We start from the raw sequence: 27,535 nt of genomic DNA, 5'->3' as shown, positions 1-27,535 counted from the left end.
AGACTGATAGGAGCGGGGGCAGTAGAAGGTGAAGACGGCAGCAGGTAAGTATGAGAGTAGGGGGAAGGGACCTTAGATTCGAAACAACATTCCAGCGCTGTGTCATAGAGGAAAATTTAAAATCCATAAAGACATTTCCAAAGAGAGGCTGTATCACCCTCATTAAACATATGGGATTAATTAGAACTGGGGAAGTGAGAAGGAGCTGACACTTCAACCTCCATTGAAGTATGGACCTCCTGCAATGACCAGGTAATTACAATAGGAGATTTGCTATGGGAACCAGACTCCCATACTGGTATTTGTTTACGCAGAGGTGGAGAACTACCCTTCAAAGCCAAGAACTTCCTCTCTTCAAAGCAGGGATATTCAAAAGAATCATCATCAAAGGCCAGTAGCTGCAGTCACTGCTGCAGCCTCTATACATCCCTGCTCATCATGATTGGCACCCATGAAGTTTAAGTAAATAATATGGAATATCTCCTGAAAAAAAATGAATCAAGTGAAACAGTTTTTTGTACAGAGCACTCGTGTTAAATACAAAAGAGCAAATGATAAACAATGATTTAAAACAAAAAATAGGAGGGAAAAATAGTAAAACCTAAAGCTTGCTGTGTCACTGTTATTGGCACCCTTTGCATTAATTTAGTATGGAAACACATTTTGACTTGCCTGTGGTAAATCACAAAAGAGATTCTCCTGTGATTAATTGTCGGTGACCATGTGACATGAATTAGATGAATGATGACTTCAGTGTTTTAAAAAGCCATATGGTAGGCCCTGTTCCTTTGTCACAATAGTGAAGGCAAAGGAGCTGTCTGAGGACATCTGAACTGCTATTATTAGCACACACAAGACTTCCAAAGGTTATAAGGCCATCTCCAAAGACCTTTGGTATTCCAGTTTCAACAGTGCACAATGTTATTAAGAAGTTTGCCAAGCATGGAACCATCAAAAAAAACCTGGATGTGAGGGTAAGAGGAAAATTGACAAGAGATGTCTTCAAAGGTTGGTGTGAATATTGGAAAAAACACCACGTCAAACATCCAAAGACCTTAAGGCCAACCTGGAACAGTCTGGATCATGGTTTCAACAAGTACCATACGCCACACACTAAACCAAGCAGAGCTTTATGGGCGAAAGCCAAGGGAGAAACCATTGCTGAAGAAAAGACATAAAAAGGAACGACCGATCTTTGCCAAAGAGTACCTTGACAAATCGCAATCCTTTTGAGAAAATGTTCTGTGGACAGATGAAACAAAAATTAAGCTTTTTGGCAATGCAAAGCAACAGTTTGTTTACAGACGGCACACTGAAGCTTATAAGGAAAAGAACACCTTACCAACAGTTAAGCATGTTGGAGGATGCATAATGCTGTGGGGTTGCTTTGCTGCATCCGGTACTCGAGTCTTTGACCGTATCACAGGAATCATGAACATCAGAGAATTATCAAGAGATTTTAGAGCGAAATGTCCTATCCAGTGTAAGAAAACTTGGTTTGAGTCGATCATGGGTCCTCCAGCAAGACAGTGACCCAAAGCACACATCCAAAAGTACACAGGAATGGTTGAAAAAGAAAAAATGGACTGTTTTAAAATGGCCAGCAAGGAGTCCTGTGTGACCTCAATCCATTGAAAATCTTTGGGGTGAGTTGAAATCTGCCATTGGGAAAAAGAACCCTGAAAACATTCAAGAGCTTGAACGAACTGCAAAGGAACAGTAGGAGAAATTCAAGATGAGCAGTGCAAAAAGCTTATAGATGGCTACAAGAAACGTTTGGAGGCTGTCAGCAATGCCAAAGGGTGTTCAACCAAGTATTAATTAGGAGAGCCTTTATTGCTGCACATGCTTTTTATTCTGTTTTTTTCTTTGTTTTTTAACTTCCATGTTGCAATTTCAATGTTTTATTGTTGTATTACTTTTGGATTACTAATTAAAAAATTCTGAGGATATGACTTTGGTACATTTCCATTTATTTCTGAAGATATTGTACAGTCTATGAAAAAAATGTAGGGGTGCCAATAACTATGAACAGGACTGTATAAGTCCTGCACAGCCCCTTTAAATTTAGCGTGTAAACTGAGCTACATACAAACTAGATGTGGCAGTACGGTAAAACCCAGAGAAACGGCAGATTCCTGTCTCTGAAAGTAATGCTGTATACGCAAATTTGCTTTTCTACATCTAGAAATCTTTTGTGAAAGCAAATCCTATTGATGTGCTTTTAATTCCACATCAAATGATATGCCCCAAGTAATTAGAAGACTTCTAAAATTCAACAGCACAGCTTGCAGCCAATGAGCCAGAATTTTGTGCTCCACAGTTTGTGTGAAGGTATTATTTAAACATTTAGTCTTATTACTATTATTACTTTTATCTTTTCTTTTTCTCCACAGTTTTGGATTATGTCCAACTCTATTGAATTCAATGAAAAAAAACAGGACAGGGTTCTTTCAGATGATGACTGGAAGCAGATATGGGAAGCAAGAAATATTGGGTTTCATGAAAAAAATATACATCCGTAAGTATCTAAAGCTGGCTATATTATGCCACAATAAATGTAATAATCACCCAGCATGGCGTGCACCATTAATGAGCAATATGGTGCAAAGAGCATCTTGTTAAAAGTGTTTTGCATTTCTAAAAATCTTCCATTCACTTATAACTAATAAATCCATATTTGTTTTCTTTTTACCCAGATTGCTGTCAGAGTTCTTAAATGAAATGCAGGATGGTAGGCCAAAGCTGAACATCTTTTTTCCTTTCTGTGGGAAGGCGGTGGATATGAAATGGTACATACTGATAGTGGTAAGCTGCGATAATAGTGAGGGAAATTTTAGTAACCTGAGTGATTACGATTTATCTTAGGCTCGCTGATATGGGCCATAACGTGGTTGGCGTTGATGTCTGTGAAATGGCACTCAAAGAGTTTTTTACTGATCATAACATCCCTTATACTCAAGAAGCTATAGCTGGGATTCCTGGAGCTAAAGTATTTAAGGTGAGTGACCTTTTCTTGTGTAAAGGTGCTTTCACATTGCGTTCTGTGTCCCCTTCGGGGCATACATCCTAAATCCCCAGCAAAACAGGGTCTGAACGTATGTGCCGATGGGGCCATAGACTGTAATGTAACGTGAGCTCTGATGTGCACCATGTTTGGGAGTCTATGCCTACAGGAGGTCTACTATGTCTGAGTGTCTGCCTCCTGTAGGCAGACACTCCCGAAAATTATGCACGTCAGAGCGCACAGTCTATGGCCCCGTTGGCGCATACGTTCTGACCACGTTTTACGGGGGATTTCGGATATATGCCCCGACGGGGGCACAGAACGCAACGTGAAAGCACCCTAAGTGAAGCTATGCTTCATATGAGACATTTGGTGAATACATATCGAAAACCTTCTAACACATATGCTAAATCTATGGTCTGAATACAGTGTGAGAAGGTCACTCGTAAAATACTGGAGGGGATATATATGTCACTCAATGTTAGCCTCAGTGATATGAACCTGGAAAAATTCTCCAGCATACTAAGTGCTGAGAGGGATTAATCGGCCATATTAAGGGCTCAGTGTTTGAGAACAGCTGAAGACTGGGTGGGATGCTGTTCAACATATCTCCACCCCATGGTGTGGTCCAAAAGGTAAATGTGGAGCCTTTGGACTCATTCAGTTTTCGGTGTGTCTGGAGATGAGAGCTCCATAGCTGTGCTCATGTTAAAGAGAACTGAACCTTGTTTTGTTCCCCTGAGCGGGCGGATCCCCGCAGCCACACAGACTGAACTGTATGCTATTTTGTTTTTCCGTTATGCCAGAAGGGACGTTTTGTTTCCTTAATTTTGGACTGGTTTATGCATGCCTTTTTTTTAATAAACCAGTTGAAAACGTAAATGGAAAGTGTTCCTGTGACTACCTCTTTAAGCAGCCGAGTGAGTCGATGTACCACAACAGTTAAATAGAAGGTATGCCAAATGTATGTCTCCCATATGTATGGCAAAAGACAATGACCCAATTAATCAAAGCCCTTACTCCAGAATTCTGGCGCAAATTGCTTTGAAAAGTTGAAAAATTTTTCACCCCAGTTTCACACTGCTTAGACAAAATTGTCAGAGGTGGGTCCGCACAGGGCATGATGCCAAAGCTCACTTAATTCATGAAGAGCTGTGGTGTACCTTACCCTAAGAATCTTATTCCTGAAGAGGCATCCACCTCTTAATGAATAAAGAGGACCTGACTCAAATACAGTGGCTTGCGAAGGTATTCACCCCTTTGACATTTTTCGTGTTTTGCTACCTCACAACCTGGAATTTCACTGTTTGTTTTTTTTGAGGGTTTGCATCAGTAAAGAACATGCCTACAACTGTGAACATTTTGTTTTCTTTTTATTGTGAAGCAAATAATAAATAGGACAAAATAACTGAACACTTTAATGGATTGAATAGTTATGCACATTTAAGTAGGTACTTTGTAGAGCCTCCTTTTGCAGCAATTACAGCTGCAAGCTGCTTTGGATAAGTCTCTATGAGCTTCCCACATCTTTCATTGGGATTTTTGCCCATTCCTCAAGGAAAACTGCTCCAACTCCTACAAGTTAGAAGGTTTCCTCTGGTAAACAGCAATCTTCAAGTCTGACCACAGATTTTCAATTGGATTAAGGTCTGGAGTTTGACTAGGCCACTCCAAAAAATGTACCCGTTTCCCCTTAATCCATTCGAGTGTTGCTTTAACAGTATGCTTTGGGTCATTGTCTTGTTGGGAGGTGGACCTCCATCCCAATCTCAAATCACTGACTGACTGAAACTGGTTTTGCTCAAAAATATCTCTGTATTTCGCACCATCCATCTTCCACTTGACTCGTACAATTTTCCCTGTCCCTGCTGCTGAAAAACATCCTCACAGCATGATGCTGCCACCACCATGTTTTACAGTGGGGTGATGAGCTGTGTTGGTTTGGAGCCAGACATAGCGCTTATCTTGGTGGCCAAAAAGTTCAATTTTGGTCTCATCTGACAAAAACACTTTCCTCCATACATATGGGGAGTCTCCCACATATCTTTTAGCAAACTCAAAATGAGCCTTACAATTTTTCTGTGTAAATAAAGGCTTTTTTTGCCCACTCTTCCATAAAGGCCACCTCCATGGAGTATACGTCTTATTGTGGTCGGATAGACAGATACTCCAGTCTCTGCTTGGGAACTCTGCAGCTCCTTCACAGTTACCTTTGGGCTCTGTGCTGCCACTCGAATTAATGCTCTCCTTGCCCGGGCTGAGAGTTTTTGTGGGCGGCCCTCTCCTGGCAGGATTGTTGTGGTACCATGTTCTTTCCATTTGATGATAATGGATTTGATGGTGCTCTGGTGATCATCAGAGATTGGGATTTTTTTTTTTTTTTTTTTTTTTTTTTTTTTTTTTTTTTATAACCCAGCTCTGACTTGTACTTCTCAACAATTTGTACCTGGCTTGTTTGGAGATCTCCGTGGTCTTCATGGTGTAGTTTGGTTAGTGGTGCCTCTTGCTTAATGGTGTTGTAGCCTCTGTGTCCTTTCAGAAAAGGTGTGTATATACGGACAGACCATGTGACACATAGATTGCACACAGGTGGACTTCCTTTCACTAAGCATGTGACTTATGAAGGTAATTGCTTGCAGAATAAATTTTTAGGGGCTTCATCGTAAAGGGGTGAATACATATGCACATGGCAATTTTTAGTTATTTGATCTCATAAATTTAATTTATGTCTATATTTTTCTCACTTCACTTCACCAATTTAGACTATTTAGTGCTGATGCATCACACACTAATCGGATTACAGAAATATTAAAACACAGGTTGTCATGTAACAAAATGGCTAAAATGCCAAGGGGGGTGAATACTTTCACAAGCCACTGTACACCCACTCATCAACATTGGCATGATGAGTGGTCTTGATAAATCGGGGCCAATCTTTTAACATGTATCCAAAAAAGTCTAATGCAAAATTGAGTCTGGTAACTGTATTATTGCGCAGTATAAAACATTTTCTTTGAATAGTAACTTCACCAGCGCACCACTAAATATATAATATACTGCAGAGAAAGCAATACTAATCGCACTGCTAGCTGCTGGAGATATTAAATGGATCTGCACACCCCGTACTAGTAGAATATTCACCAATATAAAACAGACAGAAAAATCTCCATGCTATTTGTAAGTCAATGGCAACTACTGAAAAGTCAATGCTCCACATAAAGGACAACTCATAGAAATGCAACTTCTAGAAGATGCTTCACAATTGCAAAAAGATTAACTAATAAAAAAGACAACTGCAACAGAAAGGCAATACCAAAATGTCAAACACCAGAGATGACAGTTTATAGGCCAAGATCTACATACATGGTTGTCAATAGTTCTCAGTATAAAACACATTAAATATATGGTATAATATATGAATATTGTTGATAATGCTTTAAAAGAGTAAATAGTTAGCTCTCACCATGTGATTTACAAGTTCAACATATATCCATATGATGAAACAATCCATGATGAGAATCTTGTGGATATGGCGAGTAGATAACATCCCCCTTTGTTCAAAAATAAGTCCTGGATTAAAAAACTTCTCAATGCTGTTGCACTCCAGCTGGCGGCATTCACGGCAATCTCTTGGATGCAGTCCGAATGATACAGCTGATCGAGTGATGCCACCACTGCAGGTAGACCACAGGGACCAAAAAAGGAGCTTGTGCGTTTCGGAAATTACCGTAACTATTTCCTTCATCAGGGCATCTGTATGTTTCAAAAACTTTACGAATTATTCAGAAAATCTCTTTAATGTCCTTATTTTTCAGAGTGTATCTGGGAACATTGCATTGTACTGCTGCAGCATCTATGACTTATCTCAGTAAGTATTCACTCCAGAAGATTATTTACAGGATCATTACACCACTTTTAACAATATTTTTTTTTTAAAGAAGAGCAGCAGCTGAGAGCAGCATGATGTAGGTTCAGAGTCCCTGATTCCAGCGATGCATCACTTACTGGGCCGCTTGTTGTAATTTTGATAAAATTACCATTATATCAGTAAATGCTGATCTTTGTATAACCCTGCCCACTGATTGACAGCTGTCAATCAGTGGTGGGGGTGGAGTAAATCAGAGCTCATGAATATGGAGGACTACATGTTAACAGGTTTACTAGTCCTCTAGTGATAATCTCCTGCTGATAAAACAATGATTTTTTTTTTTTTCAAAACTACAGCAAGCAGCCCAGTAAATCACATATCGCTGGAATCAGGATCTGTCTCTCTACATTATGCTGCTCTCAGATTAGGTGGCAAAATACTGGTGAGAAATTCCCATTTAAAATAGAAAACGAATGATGTTGCATATCTTACATGAGAAATACATAATACATTAGTAATTATGTGACTATATTAGTAATACATATTTTTTTTTCGGTCTCATTCATAGCTCAGTCACTGGAAAGTTTGATGGAATTTGGGACAGAGCAGCAATGGTAGCTGTGAACCTAAAAGACCAAGAACGGTTAGTTAATATATCATTCATTTCAATGGGGAAGAACTACAATTGAATTTCTCTCCTTTGTTCGTCATATATGCATTTTGTTGCATGCTGTCAGCTAGCTATGTAACAGACTTCCATTGGATGCATAATCAGTGCATGAAAGACGGATAAGCCAAAGAAGTCTTAGTCCAAAGGACTACTAGGACATATGGCACAGAAATATATTAGCCACTGTATAAAATCCCCCTAACACCTTAAAATCAACGAAACCCACCCATCGGCTGACAGGCTAATGTGTATGAGGCCTCTCGACACATGATGTCGGGGAAGAGAAGGATCTGGTCTATTGAGTTTAAGTGGCCAATCTTTTTTTTTTGTACCTGGAGAGAGGCTGTCTCTAGAAGCTGTAGCTTGGTGAGTGGGGAGCAAGCGACAGCCGTAAGGCGAATTATTGTTTGGCAACCAGCATTCTGAAGAGGAAGTTGCTTAAAGCCTACTTACAGTGGCTGTTATCACTTGGCAATTAGAATAACCTGGGAGGCACGTTTCCTAAATATACACTGGTATCCTAAGCCCCATGTGATTGATTTTTTTTTTTAATTTAGAAAAACAACAACTTTATGTCATATGTGTCTAAACTAAAAGAATAAATTCAATAAAGTAATTGATTCACCATAAAAATATACATATTTGGTACCACAGCAATTACCACAACCCAATGAACAAAGATTCATTTTTATTTATATAACATGGCAAATTGCTTAAAAGAAAAATAGGAAAGAGGGGGACACCAAGCGCAATACGGTCTTATGCAAGGGAGGAAATTAGAAATAGGTGAAAAAGGGAACTACTGATGACGCGCCCACTGGGCCGTGGGGTACTCGGTAGCCGGGCCAGTTTGTGCTGGGGGATGTCACGGTAGCAGTGACCCGGTCCGTGACCCAGGGCGGTCAATTGAAGGGAAAGTAAAAAGAGAATAAAGTTTTTAGAGATAATGTTCGTGATGCCACCTGTGGTATGCTGGGCTATATGGGACCGCCGCTGCGGTGCAGATCCACTGGAGCTGATGGTGATGCAGCAGACTTGGTTCAGGTCTCCACAGGCAGAGTTAAGCTCCAGGGCAGTGTAGATGAATTGATGAGGTAGATGTTGTCAGTGCTGTGTAGTGCATGGCTGGTTATGGCGCAGCAATTATTCAAGGACACAGTGGGGTGCAGACTTCAGATTTTACTCACAGTTGTTCAAGACTCCAGGTTACAGTTACCGGTGTGTAACCGCCCACGTCGTCCTGTGTCCTCCGGGGTAGGGATCCAGCAATCTCTCAGGTATCTCAGGAGCACTTAAACGGGACCCCGTTCTATGTACCTTTCCCGGTCGTCTCACTGCGCTGGCTCTCACCCTCCTGCCCTGCGCCTCACAATCAGTGTCCCAAGCCAGTGGCCTCGGGCCTTGTCGGGCGACGTGCTCTCAGTCCCCTGGACCCTATGCGGCCACCTTTTCGGCGATGTAATTGTGGATTTTGGCTGCAACACCTTGAAAATGCTGCAGCCTCCGGTTGGCTAGCTGAGCCTGGTTGTTCTCCACTAGTTTTGGGGCCGATCCCCTTCTGCGGCCTGATCCCTCCACATCAGCGTGAATTCGGGCGCACGGATGGCCTCTGCACTTGCCGTGCCCCTGGGATCCCTTCTGTCTCTGGAGCCTTTCCCACTGCTCCTCTCTCCTCTCCTCCTGGGCCTCTCTGACTAGGCCCGACTCCCCTCACTCTACTGAACTCCTGCTCCAAGCACCGGAGCCAGGAGCCTGGACCCTTCTGCACTGCTCTCCTGAGCAGGACTGGACCCTTATAGATGTTTCTCTCTGTCTTTTATACCCTTTCTGTCTGTGCTCCACTGAACTTCTTCCTCCACCCACACCCACTAAATGGTTCCCCCTCTCTTGGTTCCCCCCCTTCCAGCAAGGGACAGGGCTCAGCAGTGAACAAGTGCATCTTGCCCCGCTTGCTGGTCTGGAGTGGTGTAGTGTTGGATGTAGGTGGGTGGGTCCCGGGTAGTACTCCCTCCTTACCTGAGAGTGTGGTACCACACCTCTGGGTGAGATGCAGTACCTCTGTGACAACTGGACCCGCAGGGGCGCCACACTGACCTATTTGGGGTTTCCTCCACAACGGAGGAATCAAGATGACTCAGCTGCTGCAGCACCCCCAGATCGGGTAATCCCATCATACGGAACAATTGGTAAGAGAATGGGGGTGCTGGTACACGCTGCTAATGTAGACGTATCAAAATCTTTATTTAATTAATCAAAAGGAAGAAAAGGAACAATAAAAAGTAAATTTGCTAAATTCCTCCCTTTTATTTTTTATTGTTCCTTTGTTACCTTTTGAATAATTAAATAAAGATTTTGATCCTATAATCACTCCAGCACTTAGACATCTTTTCCACTTAGTCATCTTCTCCACCCACACAGCGACTACTTATCCTCGTCCCTTGTTTTTCTTTTTTTTATCTTCAAATATACAGTATTGTTTCTTTTTACACATTTACTACATTTTTACTTTCTTAATACATTTTCTTATTTATTTATTATTATAAATAAAAGACCACACTTCATAAATATACAGTCATATGAAAAAGTTTGGGCACCCCTATTAATCTTAAGCTTAATGTTTTAGAAAAATTGGTGTTTTTGCAACAGCTATTTCAGTTTGATGTATGTAATAACTGTTGGACGCCTGGCTATGAAGTTCAAAGCTCAATGAGGTTACAAAACCAAAAAAAGTGCTTTAGTAAGTCAGTAAAAAGTAGGTAGGAGTATTTAAAACAAGAAAATGATAAGGGTGCCCATACTTATGCACCTGTCAAATTTTGTTTGAATGCAGATTGCACATTTTCTGTTAGTACAATAAACCTCATTTCAAGGCAGAAACATTACTGTGTCCAACAGTTATTACATATATCAAACTGAAATAGCTGTTGCAAAAACACCAATTTTTATAAAACATTAAGCTTAAGATTAATAGGGGTGCCCAAACTTTTTCATATGACTGTAAATATTATATGAATTCTTTATTACATATGTTGTATATTATAATTCTATGAAATATTTAATAGAATGTACTCATTTTTTAGCTTTTTGTTTTTCATGCAACTTTTCTCTTTTCACTCATTTTTCTATCTTTCTTTTTTCCTCTTGTAACTTTGTTGAAACTGTATTTGGTGTTCAGTCATAGGTTCATATCAGGGACGCTTCCTCAATCCCCTTGGCACCTTTTTTTTATTTTCAGATTATTTATTCTGTCCCCAATATAGTTTTATTTTATTACTGTGGTTTCCTGAGAAGAAGTTGATTCAACTTAGAAACGCACAGAGAATAAACCGCATGGTTATTTCATCGCTGTTTCTTGCGTCTACATCAACAGTGCGGACTATAACCCCCATTCTCTTACCAATTGTAAAAAAAAAAAAAATAGAATCTCTGGCTTTATTTTTACATCTCACTTAAAAAAAAAGAATATAAAATATCAAACTTTGTCAATAATTTTTAAGTACACCAAAATATGCAGGTGCAAAATGGAAATTCTGCCAATAGAGCTGCGTAAAGCTCAGGACTGTGACTTAAGATTGTTTTAAGGAGTATGAAAGTGAATTCCAATGTGAAAAAGATATTAAAGATGTGAACCTGATTGTCTGCATCTTCTGTATTAATATTGTAAAGAGTAAATTCCTGCCTGACACATTGACGTACGTACATTGACGCTATTTTCTTTTTTCCCCACAGTTATGTCAATGTTCTGTTGTCATTAATGGCTAAGGACTGCCGTTGCCTACTTGTAACAGTCGAATATGATCCTAATTTGATTAAAGGTGAGAGCATTTGTCCTATGAATCTTATTGCACACATTTACTATTTATTAACTGGACATCCTATTTTCAACTACTTCCCAACATTGGAAATAATACACCTAACTGATAGCCGAGCTCCTGCAGTAATGGCCAACGCCAATGCCAGCACCATCTCTGGCTTTTTAATCCTCTAAATGCACTGATCAATAGAGATTGTGGCATTTAGAAGGCTGTGAGAGAGAGAGAGGGCTCCCTCTCTCAATCCATCGTCTGCGACAAGATCGCAAGGTGCCAATGTTAGTCAGATACTGTGGCCTGTTAGACCCTGCCATAAGCAGGGTCTTACAGACCTTCTGTCAGTATAACAACAAAGATGAGTCTAATACTCCGCAATGTATAAGTGTTGCAGGATATTAGACCAGTGATAATATAAATTACAGCTTAATGTCTATAATAGGAAAAAAAAGTAAAAAACGGTAAAAAATTTTAAAAGTATAAGAAAACACAAAATTAGAACATAAAAATCACAAAACATGCACAGCCAATAAATATGCATTTTTTATATAAAAACAAAAATAAACAAAAAAAATACTCATATTTGGAAATCAAACAACATTGTATCAATAAATGTTAAATCTATGGCACGATTTAACAGTGAACACTGTAAAAAAAACAAAACACTGCAAAAACTCGGTATTTTCATCATTTTGCCTCACTAAAAGTGGAATAAAACACAATTAAGGAGTCATATATAAAGAATAATGCCATCACTAAAAAAGTCATCTCGTCCTGCAAAAAACAAGCTCTTACTCAGCTCTGTAGAAAGAAAAATAAAAGCTCTCAAAATATGTCAATTTTTTTTTCTGCAAAAATTGCTCTTAGGTTTTTATTTAGTTTCTTTTTATGTTTTGCCCCTTTTTCACACTAAGTAAATGTAGTTGTAAGACACCTTTATTCTATGGGACTGTACAACTTTACCACATAATAATCAGTGTCAAATGAAAAAATCAGCGTGACACGTATCGGCGTCTGGGAAACAGCAGTAATGTTAGCTCTGTTCCCAAATGCCAGCTGCTGGAGGCAACTCTCATCATTGTCCCCTGCTTGCACTGCGATCAGCGCGAACAATGGACAATGGTGAGAGTTGTATTCAGCCCCCGCAGTCTCCAACAAGTGTAAAAATAAGAATAAAATAAAAAATATATTATACTCACCTTTACACCTAATTCCCTGAAGCCATTGTCCCCTGTAAACAAACCAAAAATAAAAAAAGAACAATATCCCTCACCTGTCCAAAGTTTAAATAATCCAGTGTCCGGCGCCGTAATCCATCTGACCGACATTTCTGCACCAGCGTGCATGATGGCTTGAGGCGACCGTACACGCTGAGAAGCAGAGGAGAATAACTCGATGCAGCGAGTGGGTCCCTGACCTGTGCTGAGCTCACTGAGTTGTGTACTGTCACTCACTGAACTCAGTGCAATTCAGGGGCCCGCTCGCTGCATCGATTCATTCTCCCCAGCTCCTCACCGTGTGCGGTCACCTCAAGCCACCGCGCATGCTGCTGCAGAAATGTTGCACAGATGGATTACTGCGTAGAACACTGGATTATTTCAACTTCGGACAAGTGAGGGATATTGTGTTTCTTATTTTTTGGTTTGTTTACAAGGGAGAATGGCTTCAGGGAATTAGGTGTAAAAGTGAGTATAATGTGTTTTTTATTTTATTCTTAATTTTACACTTGTTGTAGACAGCAGGGGCTGAAGACAACTCTCAACATTGTCCCTTGCTTGCACTGATCACAGCGCAAGCAGGGGACAATGATGAGAGTTGCCTCCAGTGCTGTACCTTTTGATTCCTAGACGCCGGAACTTGTGATACTGATTTGGCACACAGGCAGCACACGGTTGCCACACGTATGCCACATATGTACACACGGACACGGATATCTCCGGTACTGGTTTCTCTAGTCCCGGAAATATCAGTACATGTGAAAGAGACCTTATTACTTACACTGGAAGGAAAGACTACAATTATAGAAAAGGAGGAGTGAACTGGCAGAGTTTGATTCAGAATCAGACACCACATTTAAAACACCCACTAAATCAAAAGGCATCAAAACCATGTCTTGCTTGTTATTTCATTTAACCCTTATTTTCAAAGTGTCTAATTTGAAAATCCAATAAAATTCCCTATTAATTAGCTTTTATATCAATGTGGATGGGACTCTGGGATCTATTCTAATATTTTCAGTTTGAAACAACGGAGATCTTTATGTATAAGACAATGTGTAACATACCTGGCGGCGTCCTTGCATAGTGGTCCATTTCCCACTGTGCAGGAGCGCGCACTTGATCTCCTGTCCGGAATGTCTCTCTGGCTTCCCTCCATGCTGTCTGTTTGTGTCTGTCTCTGCTGCTTAAGGGCGGCGCCCGATCACTTCCTGCTTTTTGTACCTGCTGTGGGTCACACCCCTTGTGCGTCCTCAGCCTATTGCTGTCTGACACTTGGTATATAGCTCAGCAGCTCCCTTCTATCCCTGCCTGAGCATAAGTGGTTTCCTTCAGTGTGTGCTTGCACTCTGAAGGTGCCAGGTCCCGTCTTTGTTTCCTTGTCTGCCTTTCCTGGAGGCTGTATTTCCAGGCCTGTCTGAACTTAGTCCTGTATGTCTCCTGCTTTGCGGTATTAGTTCCCGTGTCTGAACTAAGTCCTGTATTTCTCCTGCTTTGCGGTATTAGTTCCCGTGTCTGAACTAAGTCCTGTATGTCTCCTGCTTTTTGTATCAGTTCCCGTGTCTGAACTGAGTCCTGTATGTCTCCTGCTTTTTGTATCAGTTCCCGTGTCTGAACTGAGTCCTGTATGTCTCCTGCTTTGCGGTATCAGCTCCCGTGTCTGAACTGTGTCCTGTATGTCTCCTGCTTTGCGGTATTAGTTCCCGTGTCTGAACTAAGTCCTGTATGTCTCCTGCTTTGCGGTATTAGTTCCCGTGTCTGAACTGAGTCCTTTCTGTGTTCTCTTGTCTGTCCTGTCTGAACACGCTCCTTGCCTGTTCGTTCCGCCTTCTAGTGGCCGATTTCCTAGACCCGCTCCTGTTTCTGGTCTGTCCTGTCTGAACACGCTCCTTGCCTGTTCGTTCCGCCTCTCTGGGGGCCGTATTCCCAGACCCGCTCCTGTATCCCGCTGCAGTGTCGGTCTCCTCCGTACACTCAGTTCCAGTCTGAACTCTCTCCTGTCCTTTACCTGTTTTGCCTCTATGTCCGTTCCCTTCCTTTTTCTGCAGAGTCTGAACTCGTACCTAACTCCTGCTTGTTGCTTCTGCAAGTACTGTGTGAGTATCTGGCTCTGTCTTTCCCTTCCTGTCTGTTCCGTGTGAACAGAGCCCTGTCCTCCCTGCTCAGCCTTGTCTGCACTCTAGCTGTGCTTGCCTGTAACCCTCTGCCTGTATTGTTCCTGAGTCCCGGTGTGTACTGGGTCCTATCCCGCCTGTGTTCCTACCTGCTAGTGCCTCCCTGTCTGCACTCTAGCTGTGCTTGCCTTTACCCCCCTGTCTGCATACCCGCCTGCCTGCATACCAGTCGTGCCTGCCTATACCCTCCAGTCTGTGTGCCAGCCTACCAGCCTGTTCCTGTATTTCCCTGTGTGGGTCAACAGCCGTGTCCGGGGTCTGTCCTGGAGTAGCACCTGGTCCCTCTGCTCGGTTCCTCCTTGGTGCACTGGCGTCGTATGCCGTCGTGCGACCCTGGTCGGATCGGGTGAATACTTAGTCACGCCCCTCCAGGCATTCACTCTCCGGCACGGTCCAGTGGAATCACTACCAATCACACGCACACGCCGCTTAGCCCGGGCGTGTGCATAACAGCATGCTCAGGCCATGGTTCCCGTTGAGCCCCACGGCCTTCGCCCTCTGAGAAGTTTTCCAGCGAATATATGCATTAAAATGAATAAATAAATTTTTTTTCTCTTAGCTGAGTTCCAGGCGAAATTACGCACCGTCCAGATGGATCTATCAGCTCTCGTTCCTGCGGATCCGCCACGTTACTATGGGGATCCAAGACAGTGTCGTGCATTTGTGGAGCAATGCATGCTACACTTTAAGGCCTACCCTCTCTACTTTCCTTCCGATTGGGCTAAAGTGGCCTTTATGATGTCTTACCTGGCGGGTGATGCCTTGGAATGGATCAACCCCCTATATGAAACACAGGATCCGATCCTCCGGGACCTAATGGCCTTCCTGGTGGCCTTTCTAATGGTCTTCGATGATCCTAACCCGGAGGCTCCTGCTGAAGCTTCACCTCCCAATATCCCGGAGCAGCCCCGATGGGTAATGTGTGTGGGTAGCGCAATAGTCCTCCAGCCCAATGAGACTACTGCCCACCCAGAATCCTCACAGGGTGACTACGCTTTCCGGAATACTTCTCTCAACCTCAAGAGGCAGTCCAGACGTGCTAGACGTAGAGGCAAGCCGTCACGCCAGGGTCTGTCCTCCCTGAGACCTCCTGACCCCAACCTTGAAGTCCCTACTGAAGCTTCATCTCCCTGTATCCCGGAGAAACCCCAATGGGTAATGTGCGTGGGTAGTGCACCAGTTCTCCTGCCCGAAGAGACTTCTGCCCATCCAGACTCCACACAGGAGAACTTCCTGCACCCGGCATCAGATGCTTCTCTCTCTTTAACCGGTGTGCATGTCCAAGGATGCTCCAAAGCTGTGGTTACCTCTGAGTCTGTGCACCTCTACTACCTGGCGGAGGATCCCCTGTTGCCTCCTGAATCCTCCGGGATACCACTCGATGACAAATGGAGAGAGACTTCTCTACACCCGGTACTCAATACTTTGTCCGCTTCGTCCTGTGAGCCTGACAATGGGTACCCCAAAGTGGTAGTTACCCCCGAGTCTCTACACCCCTCCGACCAGGCGGAGGATCTCCAGTTGTCTCCTGAACCCTTCGGGGTGCTACCTGGTAGCGAAAGGACAGACTCTCCTATACTCTGTACCTGATACCTCGCTCGCTTCGTCCAGTGAGTCCAACCTAGTGTACTCCGAAGCAGAGGTTACTCCCGAGTCTCTACACCCCTCCGACCAGGCGGAGGACCTCCAGTTGTGTTCAGAACCCTTTGGGGTGCCACCTGGTGGTGAAAGGACAGAGACTCTCTTATACTCTGTACCTGATACCTCGCTCGCTTCGTCCAGTGAGTCCAACCTAGTGTACTCCGAAGCAGAGGTTACTCCCGAGTCTCTACACCCCTCCGACCAGGCGGAGGACCTCCAGTTGTGTTCAGAACCCTTCGGGGTGCCACCTGGTGGTGAATGGACAGAGACTTTCCTATACTCTGTACCCGATACCTCGCCTGCTTCCTCCAGTGAGTCCAACCTAGTGTACTCCGAAGCAGAGGTTACTCCCGAGTCTCTACACCCCTCCGACCAGGCGGAGGACCTCCAGTTGTGTTCAGAACCCTTCGGGGTGCCACCTGGTGGTGAATGGACAGAGACTTTCCTATACTCGGTACCCGATACCTCGCCTGCTTCCTCCAGTGAGTCCGACCTAGTGTACTCTGAAGCAGTTGTTTTCTCTGAGCCTCTGCACTCTTCTGACCCGGCGGAGGACCTCCAGTTGTTTCCTGAATCCTCCGGGGTACCACCAGATAACAAAGAGACAGTGACTTTTCCTCATTATGTACCTGATAACCCGTCTATTTTTTCCTGTGAGCTTGACAAGATGTACCTCGAAGCAGAGATTACCCTCAAGTCTCTGTCCCCCTCCAACCCAGTGAACGACTGGTCCTCGAATTCCCTGCGGAAGATTCTGGCAGGTCTGAAGAAGAGGGGGCGTAAGGGGGGAGGTACTGTAACATACCTGGCGGCGTCCTTGCATAGTGGTCCATTTCCCACTGTGCAGGAGCGCGCACTTGATCTCCTGTCCGGAATGTCTCTCTGGCTTCCCTCCATGCTGTCTGTTTGTGTCTGTCTCTGCTGCTTAAGGGCGGCGCCCGATCACTTCCTGCTTTTTGTACCTGCTGTGGGTCACACCCCTTGTGCGTCCTCAGCCTATTGCTGTCTGACACTTGGTATATAGCTCAGCAGCTCCCTTCTATCCCTGCCTGAGCATAAGTGTTTTCCTTCAGTGTGTGCTTGCACTCTGAAGGTGCCAGGTCCCGTCTTTGTTTCCTTGTCTGCCTTTCCTGGAGGCTGTATTTCCAGGCCTGTCTGAACTTAGTCCTGTATGTCTCCTGCTTTGCGGTATTAGTTCCCGTGTCTGAACTAAGTCCTGTATTTCTCCTGCTTTGCGGTATTAGTTCCCGTGTCTGAACTGAGTCCTGTATGTCTCCTGCTTTTTGTATCAGTTCCCGTGTCTGAACTGAGTCCTGTATGTCTCCTGCTTTGCGGTATCAGCTCCCGTGTCTGAACTGTGTCCTGTATGTCTCCTGCTTTGCGGTATTAGTTCCCGTGTCTGAACTAAGTCCTGTATGTCTCCTGCTTTGCGGTATTAGTTCCCGTGTCTGAACGGAGTCCTTTCTGTGTTCTCTTGTCTGTCCTGTCTGAACACGCTCCTTGCCTGTTCGTTCCGCCTTCTAGTGGCCGATTTCCTAGACCTGCTCCTGTTTCTGGTCTGTCCTGTCTGAACACGCTCCTTGCCTGTTCGTTCCGCCTCTCTGGGGGCCGTATTCCCAGACCCGCTCCTGTATCCCGCTGCAGTGTCGGTCTCCTCCGTACACTCAGTTCCAGTCTGAACTCTCTCCTGTCCTTTACCTGTTTTGCCTCTATGTCCGTTCCCTTCCTTTTTCTGCAGAGTCTGAACTCGTACCTAACTCCTGCTTGTTGCTTCTGCAAGTACTGTGTGAGTATCTGGCTCTGTCTTTCCCTTCCTGTCTGTTCCGTGTGAACAGAGCCCTGTCCTCCCTGCTCAGCCTTGTCTGCACTCTAGCTGTGCTTGCCTGTAACCCTCTGCCTGTATTGTTCCTGAGTCCCGGTGTGTACTGGGTCCTATCCCGCCTGTGTTCCTACCTGCTAGTGCCTCCCTGTCTGCACTCTAGCTGTGCTTGCCTTTACCCCCCTGCCTGCATACCCGCCTGCCTGCATACCAGTCGTGCCTGCCTATACCCTCCAGTCTGTGTGCCAGCCTACCAGCCTGTTCCTGTATTTCCCTGTGTGGGTCAACAGCCGTGTCCGGGGTCTGTCCTGGAGTAGCACCTGGTCCCTCTGCTCGGTTCCTCCTTGGTGCACTGGCGTCGTATGCCGTCGTGCGACCCTGGTCGGATCGGGTGAATACTTAGTCACGCCCCTCCAGGCATTCACTCTCCGGCACGGTCCAGTGGAATCACTACCAATCACACGCACACGCCGCTTAGCCCGGGCGTGTGCATAACACAATGGTTCATTAAATTATTATTTATTATTTTGTTCTTCGTATTACTACAGTTACTACATACAGGAATACTGTAACAGACCCCTGCATCACCCCTATGACAAAAAAAAGATTTAAAGGGAATGTGTTGTGATTTTTATTTTTGCATAAATAATTTTTGATATGTCATGCTGTAAAATTTCTTTATTTTTTTCTGCAGCTGCTGGGGGGCTGCCGTTTTTATTTGCTGGTTTGTAAAAGCACAACACTTACACACTGCAAATACAAAAGCTACAGGCTATAGGAGATACTGTCGACGTCTCCTACACTGTGGATTTTGTTGTAGTCCAGAGCTCTGAGCTACAATTTTGAAATGTTATTGCTCACACAGTGTTCTGCAGCGAGCGGTGACGGGAAGTGCCAGTCTTGGGCAGTGAGCGAAGTATCAGGGCAGCGGTGGTGAGCGCAGGTTGGACAGCCTGGTATTGTACTAGTAATCCCAAGCTACCAAGCTTTTCTTACCACTAGAAGGAGTCACCGCGGCAGGTGTGTTTGCCCAGCAGGCTATAAGCCAAGATGTAAAGGGAGTGATTACAGCAAGCTCTCAGTATAGTAAGTGCTGAATGATCACTGCCCCTTGTGCCACTCAAATTTCTGGAAGGGAGTGCCTGCAGGGAGAATATAGCATAGCATTTTCTCCCTATATCCAATCTTTTACTTAGACCAGGGATGGGGAATCTCTTTTCTGCCAAGGGCCATCTGGATTTTTATACCATCCTTCGGGGGCCGTACAAATCGCACTCTAACTCTGCCCCAAAGTACGTCCTGGCACTGGTGTCAGGACGTAATCTTTCATTGCACGCTCCTCAGCGTTCAGTAATGAACACTGTGTGCGCGTGTTCATAGAGCAAAAATGAGCCAGTGGCTGTCAAAATATAGCTGCTGGCCAAAGCACTGCGGTCCCCAGGAATCTGCCCAGGATCCGAATAAAAGGTCAAGGGCCGTAAACGGCCCCAAGTCATGAGGTTCCCCACGCCTGGCTAATGGGAACCCAGCATCACTCTTGATTGTTGCTGATATAAGTAGATGCTGGCTGTGTAACACAAGAGGTATCTGCCAGGTATACTCTTGGCTCAGATCCTCAGCCTGCTACATATATGTACCGCCCCGGCAGGGCCGCTGCAGTCACGGTACTGGTGCTTGGCGGTCCGAGTGCTGGTATGGTCCGACAGGGGGGTGCCAGTCTTTATCAATTGTGGGGGGGGTTAATAAAATAATAAAAAGGTTTGTGACACCAGTTGGGATGTTTGGCCTTATATGGCTGGACACTGATGAGGGCCCCTGGAAGTTTGGAGGTGATGAGCAGTGCCAGATGATTAACCCTTCCCAACCAGGGCTGGCTTCCAGGGGAGATGGAGCAGGAATGGCACAGCAGGAAATAATCAGCTTGAGACAGGGTGATAACCAGTTTGTACCTTTTACTGGAATCCAGCACACCGCTCCAACAGCTTCTGTACAGTTCACATACAGGGGTTTGGACAGCCCTGCATGGTGAGGGTTCAGGTTCTCTGCTGTGAGGGTTCAGTTTCTTGCTGCTAATTTTACCTCTGTTAGACCATTCCTTGAATCTCCAGGGGTCCAAGGTGAACAGTTACTGGATCTGTGATCCCTTCCAGCGAGCAGGCAACATGAATCCGGTCAGAACAGTCACTTTCTATTACAGCAGTGTCTCCATGCAGTTGCTGAGCTCCCCAGAAAACACTTCACTGCTCATTATATGAAGACCGAGCAGGCTCACAGTTTACCACAGACTCTGGAAGTCTCTGTGCTCTAGGGACTGGACTCTGCCTTGTTCAGCTTAAACATGCAGAGAGCAGACTTCTCTCTCTTGCACAGTGAATTCCATGCTGCTTCTCCCTCACACACTACAAACTACAACTAAGCACCTCCTCCCCTCTAAGGGATTGTGCACAAATTCCTGATTTGGCAGAAGTGCAAAATCCTCCAGTAAGTGATCGAGTAACAATATATGTAGGTAATGAAAACATCAGAGAACTTATCGCTCACCATTGCTGGCAATATATATGAATTACACTACTCAAAAAAATAAAGGGAACACTCAAATAACACATCCTAGATCTGAATGAATTAAATATTTTCATTGAATACTTTGTTCTGTACAAAGTTGAATGTGCTGACAACAAAATCACACAAAAAATCATCATTGGAAATCAAATTTATTAACCAATGGAGGCCTGGATTTGGAGTCACCCCCAAAATTAAAGTGGAAAATCACACTACAGGCTGATCCAACTTTGATGTAATGTCCTTAAAACAAGTCAAAATGAAGCTCATTATTGTGTGTGGCCTCCACATGCCTGTATGACCTCCCTACAACGCCTGGGCATGCTCCTGATGAGGTTGCGGATGGTCTCCTGTGGGATCTCCTCCCAGACCTGGACTAAAGCATCCGCCAACTCCTGGACAGTCTGTGGTGCAACGTGACGTTGGTGGATGGAGCGAGACATGATGTCCCATGTGCTCAATCGGATTCAGGTCTGGGGACGGGCGGGCCAGTCCATAGCTTCAATGCTTTCATCTTGCAGGAACTGCTGACACACTCCAGCCACATGAGGTCTGCCATTGTCCTGCATTAGGAGGAACCCAGGGCCAACCATACCAGCATATGGTCTCACAAGGGGTCTGAGCATCTCCTCTCGTACCTAATGGCAGTCAAGCTACCTCTGGCGAGCACATTGAGAGCTGTGCAGCCCTCCAAAGAAATGTCACCCCACACCATTACTGACCCACTGCCAAACCGGTCATGCTGAAGGATGTTGCAGGCAGCAGATCACTCTCCACGGCATCTCCAGACTCTGTCACATCTGTCAAATGTGCCCAGTTTGAACCTTCTTTCATCTGTGAAGAGCACAGGGCGCCAGTGGCGACTTTGCCAACCCTGGTGTTCTGTGGCAAATGCCAAGCGTCCTGCACGGTGTTGGGCTGTGAGCACAACCCCCATCTGTGGACGTCGGGCCCTCTTACCACCCTCATGGAGTCAGTTTCTAACCGTTTGTGCAGACAGTAAGGGGCAGACCTAGCACCACACTAAATATTAATTATGTATTTGTGCCAATGTCCCCATGAATGCAAGCAAGCATAAGAAAAAGACAAGGGGGATTGGGACAAAACCAGGGCACCAAATACAATTGATAAATAGATATGAAGACACTAATGTACAAAAATATGCAAAATTTTATTAGTCTCAAAACACACTGCATAGGACATTATTAAAAAACCATGATAAAAAACATACACAGGACAAAAAAAGAAAAAAAAATTTTCCCAAACAAAAGAGAAATAATCAGTAGATATGTCAAAGGTGTATTACACAACTGTGCAAGGTAAATGTACTTCAATAACAATGGTACATAATTCCAAATATCACTAAAATATATATGGCATGGTATAGGTAAATCAATTGGTAAGAGAGCATAATAGAAAATATCTATGCTCCACTATCGAGCCCACAAATAAATCAAGTATAAAGCAATGTAGGAATAAGGAGAGTACCAGAAAACAAAGATGCACAGAGAAAAAGTATAAATAACCTACGCGTTACACCAAATGCTTATGGCTTCATCAGGGGGTGTGATGTTGGTGTTCCAGATGCTAGAGGTATATATACTGAAAGAAAGTCAAAAATCCCAAATGGACAAAGTAGAGAGGTTGAAGACAAAGTGTGAGATGGATTATGCAAGGTTAAGGTAGTCTCAAAGTCCACATATCTAGCTGTGATGAGAGACTCCCAGGAAATAGTCCCATATCCATGTTTTAGTATTCCCCTTTGAGAACATGTGCACACAGACTGTGTCTCATAATGAGGTCGGCACCTGGCTGGAGGGGGATGGCGTGCGGTTCACAGTGGAACGCACCACCACACACACAGACCAGGAAGAGCCCAGGCAAATAGAGGATTTCCCAGCACACATGTATCAATAAGATGCACATGACCAGGGGAATCCCAGAAGTGACGACACAAGGGGGCAGAGACAGGAAATGAATCACCTCAGCCATGCGTTCCACATTGGAGCACACTGGCAAGGGAGGGGAGGCAGGAATACACCTACAGACATGTGCATCAGCACAGACAGCAGCGCTGAAGGCATGGTGGGAACAAAAGGTAGAGAGGAATAAGTCTATGTAGAGGCAAGTCTGGCAGCTACAGTAATATAAAAACCTGGATATTTAAATGAAATAAAACTAGTTTGTGCAGAGACATGCACATTTGTGGCCTGCTGGAGGTCATTTTGCAGGGCTCTGGCACTGCTTTTCCTGTTGTTCCTCCTTGCTCAAAGGAGGAGGTAACTGTCCTGCTGCTGGGTCGTTGCCCTCCTATGGCTCCTTCCACATCTCCTGGTATCTGCTCCATGCTCTGGACACTGTGCTGACAGACACCGCTACCCTTCTTGCCACAGCTCGCACTGATGTGCCATCCTGGATGAACTTCACTACCTGAGCAACTTCTGTGAGTTGTACTGTAGACACCGCCTTATGCTACTGTATCTCTAGGGGTGAGAGCAATGGCAAAATGAAAAAGTGACCAAAACAGCCAAAAAGGATGAGAACAGAGAAATGGTCTGTGGTCACCACCTGCAGAACCGCTCCTTTATAGGGGGTATCTTGTTAATTGCCTATAATTTCTACCAGTTGTCTGTTCCATTTGCACAACAGCAGGAGAAATTGATTCACAATCAGTGTTGCTTCATAACTGGACAGGTAGATTTCACAGAAGTGTTATTGACTTGGAGTTACATTGTGTTGTTTAAGTGTTCCTTTTATTTTTTTGAGCAGTGTATATTACACATGAAGGCATTTTGTGGCGCTATAGACACGGGCGCCATATATACAGTACATGTACTCGATATGTGACATATATGTACGTCATATCTTGGGAAAGGGTTAATAATATAGCTAAATGATGAATAGTCTTGTAGATGGAAGAGAGGCTTTCATTTTTATTCAGTGCTGATAATATTTTTACTGCTTTACAGTGATTTTCCATCAATGACCATCAAGTAATTTTTAAGTCCACAATTTTGTAATGATTAATTTCGTAGTATATTTCACAGTCATTGGAGCGCCGTTTTTTTTCTCATCAAGAGCTCCAAATGACCTATATTACCATAGATTTAAACTTGAACATGCTGACTTACTACAAAAGCCATTGGAAGGAGATGGGAAGGTTACAAAATACTTCAGCATCATTATTACTATGTTCAATGTATAAACACTATGGTGGTTCCTCCTAGGTGGTCGCTACAGCCACAATAAAGATATATTATGAAATTAATCAACACAAACCCCTAGATATGCCAAAAACTTCCATTTGAGTTAGTGCTTATATCACTTTGCATACCATGCAATTAACTTTGAACTTTGTGCTGTGTGCCTGTTTATCTTAGCCCTGACCTATATTATACAGTGGTAAACTCTGATGGCAAGCATAACTGTAATTTGTCTTTTCTCATAGGTCCTCCATTTTACATACCTGAATTTGATCTAGAAAATTTACTTGGTAAGTAATAGCATATGAGAGCTTGGTAAAGTGGAAGTGAATAGTTATGACCTTACACCGCACTTTAAAGGGGTTGTTCAGTGTTAGAAAAACATTATTACTTTGATATTATTAGATTAAATCCTTAGATGGTGCTTTCAATAACGAACTTGACATCATGGGGAGGTAATCAGTGGATTACCATTGCAGCTGTAACGGGGGGCAGGGTTGTAGTCATGGGCGAGTGTGGCAGTGTTTCCTTCATCACCCCGGCCCTCTACAGAAATATGGGGACGTGTTTGTCCCTGGATGTGTGTGTGCTGTGGTGCTTCTGTGGAGGGAGCCTCCATACTCACTTCTGTCCCACCGTCCCGGGTGTCGACTCTTTTAGCCTTCAGAAGGAGGAGATGGGACAGTTTGATAAAAACAGTCTATTTTATTTGCAAACAAACTGTATGCAAAGGATAGCAGGAATTACACTTATTCACTTCTGCACCAAGCAGAGGCACGTTCTTGGCGGTTACTGGCGACTGCACAATACTTGTGGCAAACGTTACTGGCAATTCACAATTTAGGCAGAGGACCTCCATATTACTAATGCAGCGCCACCCGGGTCGATGTGTTTCGCCGTGGAACTGCACTCAGACCAATCTTTCCTCGGGAACAGAAGTAAGGGAGCGTCTCCCACTATCTTCTTCCAATTTGTGCCCAGACCCCGCTGTCTGTGGCGCCCCGGAGGGTTCGGTCGCCACAGAGGTACTGCATCTCACCCAGAGGTGTAGTATCTCACTCTCAGGTAAGGAAGGAGTACAGCCTGGGAACCTAACACCTGCTTCCAACACTACACTTCTCCAGACCGGCTGGAGGGGCAAGATGCGTCGCGCTTCCTGCTGAGTCCTGTCCCTGGCTGGAGTGGGGGGAACCAAAGTAGGGGGAACCATGTAGTGGGTGTGGGTGGAGGAAGAAGATCAGGGGAGCACTTGTTAGGAGTAGTATAAAGAGGGAAGCCATCTTGGGAGTGTGAGCAGTCTGAGAGAAGTAGAAGGAGCAGGAGCTCTGCAGGAGCTCTGCTCAAGAGGAGGGCCTAGAGAGAGGCCCAGGACAGACTGAGGAGGAGAGGAGCAGGACAAAAGGCTACAGGAACGTGAAAGGGACCCCAGGGATACGGGAAGTGCTAGAGGCCACCCGTACGCCCGAATCTGCCAGGCGGTGGAGGGGTCAGGTCGCACAGAGGGGACCGGTCCCTAAACTAGCCGAGTTCTTCAAGTCTCAACTAGGAAACCAGAGGCTGTAGTATTTCAGGTACTGATGCCACAATCCACATCTGTCTCACCAAGAAGGTAGCCCTAGAGGACCCAGGGGACAGAGAAGACGTCGCCCAACAAGGTCCGCAGTCACTGGATTGGGACACTAGGTGTGAGGTTCAGGGAGACGGCCAGAAGGAACACACAGAAGGGGGTCCCGCTATGTACTCCAGAGGTACCTGAGGGTTGGCTGAACCCCTCCCTGAGTAAGCACAGGACGACGTGGGAAGTTACCCTGGCCCTGGTAACTTGGAGTCTGAAAACCGTGAGTAAAACCCTGAAGACTGCACCCAACCGTCTCTGTCAGTTATTGCTGCTGCGCCATCAATCCCTGCACTACACTGCACCCCGAGTGCTACTTGATAACAGCAACAACTACACTGCCCTGGAGCTAAGCTCTACCTGTGGAGAGCTAAACCAACTCTGCTGCATTAACAACTCCAGAGGACCTGCTCTGCAGCAGCGGCTCCATGTAGCCGTATACCACAGGTGGCGTCACGAACTGTATATAAGAATGATAAATCCCCTGTAAATATTCCCCTTTTGATTGACCACTCTGGGTCACGGACCGGGTCACCGCCACTGTGACATCTCCCCTAGCAACGACCGGCCCGGCACCGAGTACCCCACGGCCCAGGGGGCACGTCATCTATGTCTATCTGACTGCAGCTATCGGGCCTATCCAGCACTAGGGCCGTTCTCACCACCTCTCTTAGAAAGGTACCTCAAACGTCTCTTCCTCACTGTAGGTCCCCCAACTTGCCTGTGTCCGGTAGAACACTGTCACACTGTAGTTTTGCTGAGAACACTTGCTTCCTTTTACACTGACTCCCAGACACACCCTTCTATTGTACTTGTTCCTGTGTCCTCCTGACACGACTGTTATAACCCTCCTGTTAGTTTTTTCTATCTTGTGTTTTGTGGTCACGTGACCAGCTGCCTATATATTCCAGCTCTGCCCTTCTGGCTTTGCTGGACTTCAGTGTTGTTTAGACTGTCTCTCTAGCTTGGTGCTTCGGTGCCTATCTCTGTCAGTTCTTGGTCCTCTGGGACCTTTAGTACTTTTTGTCAGTTTGTCCTTTTTGCTCTGCAACAACTTCTGTTTAGGAGGTGTCCCATTTTTGTCCCAGTCCTTAGTTCATTTAGGGACCCCTCCCTTGATTCTATAGGTCTCCGTTCAGACTAGCCAAGGACGAAGGCGGATCTGTTCACAAGGAACAGGCAGCCCGCTACATCGTAGGGATTCAGTTTAGTCTTACTGTAGGGACAGCTTTCCCCTATCTTTCCTTAGTTTATGTTGCAGATCATAACAACGACTCCACTCTTCACTGTCCCTGAACAACTCCCTAACTTCTAAGATCGCGGAAACTAACCTCCCAGAGATCCCTCAGTTCCCCCTTGTCACCGAGGGCGGCGCATCCTAGGTTAACGCCCTATGTGCCCCCAGCTACCATGAGGGTAAGATAATACAAGTGTAGACCTCTGCTGTCATCTAATGGCCATACCTGAAAACAACTGTTTTTTTCAGATGACTAAAACATACACAATTACTAAAACAGTACAGTTCTATAGGGGAGTGAAGCTGACATTCTCCAAACACCCCTCACATCCTCCCACTCCTAAAACATTGCTGTTAGCGGCAATACAGTCCTAGGAAAGAAAAGAGGGTTAGTGTCATTTAAAACATTGTCAAAGACTACGGTGACCATGACGTTTTCTCCTCTCTGACGCCGGCTCTTCTCTGTCAAGGGCCCTGGAACTGAAAGCAGTCAATTGTTTTCCAGAAGGTCAGGCTGGAACCGGTCCTCCTTGGTGAGGACCCTGGAAACAAGTATGCAATTCTTGATTTGGTACTTTTCCACCACACCGGTCCTTCTTGGTTAAGGACCCCAGAACACGAAATATCCCAAACAGGCCTTAGTTTGGGGCAACTGCACCTTTTAAATTCCAGCAGAAAAAGGCGCAAAAAAAAAAAAGAATAAAAATTAAGCCTGC

General features: G+C 44.7%; 1 protein-coding gene across 4 annotated transcripts in view; it reads left to right on the top strand.

The window, feature by feature from the left end:
• LOC141265584 (thiopurine S-methyltransferase-like) overlaps positions 1 to 27,535 on the top strand; it is a 114,686-nt gene that overhangs the window by 45,470 nt on the left and 41,681 nt on the right. For all 4 annotated transcript variants that reach the window (XM_073678836.1, XM_073678833.1, XM_073678837.1 and 1 more), the window contains exons 2-8: positions 2,397 to 2,521; positions 2,700 to 2,792; positions 2,869 to 3,001; positions 6,823 to 6,875; positions 7,444 to 7,518; positions 11,275 to 11,360; positions 24,213 to 24,257. In XM_073678836.1, coding sequence (XP_073534937.1) covers positions 2,406 to 2,521; positions 2,700 to 2,792; positions 2,869 to 3,001; positions 6,823 to 6,875; positions 7,444 to 7,518; positions 11,275 to 11,360; positions 24,213 to 24,257 — 601 coding nt within the window. In that variant the 5' untranslated portion in view covers positions 2,397 to 2,405. The remainder of the gene's footprint in view (positions 1 to 2,396; positions 2,522 to 2,699; positions 2,793 to 2,868; positions 3,002 to 6,822; positions 6,876 to 7,443; positions 7,519 to 11,274; positions 11,361 to 24,212; positions 24,258 to 27,535) is intronic.

This window comes from Phyllobates terribilis, unplaced genomic scaffold (genome assembly GCF_046119375.1).
Source record: "Phyllobates terribilis strain yellow unplaced genomic scaffold, ASM4611937v1 Scaffold_4__5_contigs__length_816908805, whole genome shotgun sequence".
In the NCBI taxonomy this organism is placed as follows: Eukaryota; Metazoa; Chordata; class Amphibia; order Anura; family Dendrobatidae; genus Phyllobates; species Phyllobates terribilis.
Note: the sequence above shows the minus strand (reverse complement) of the source record. Positions and strands in the feature narration are given on the sequence as shown.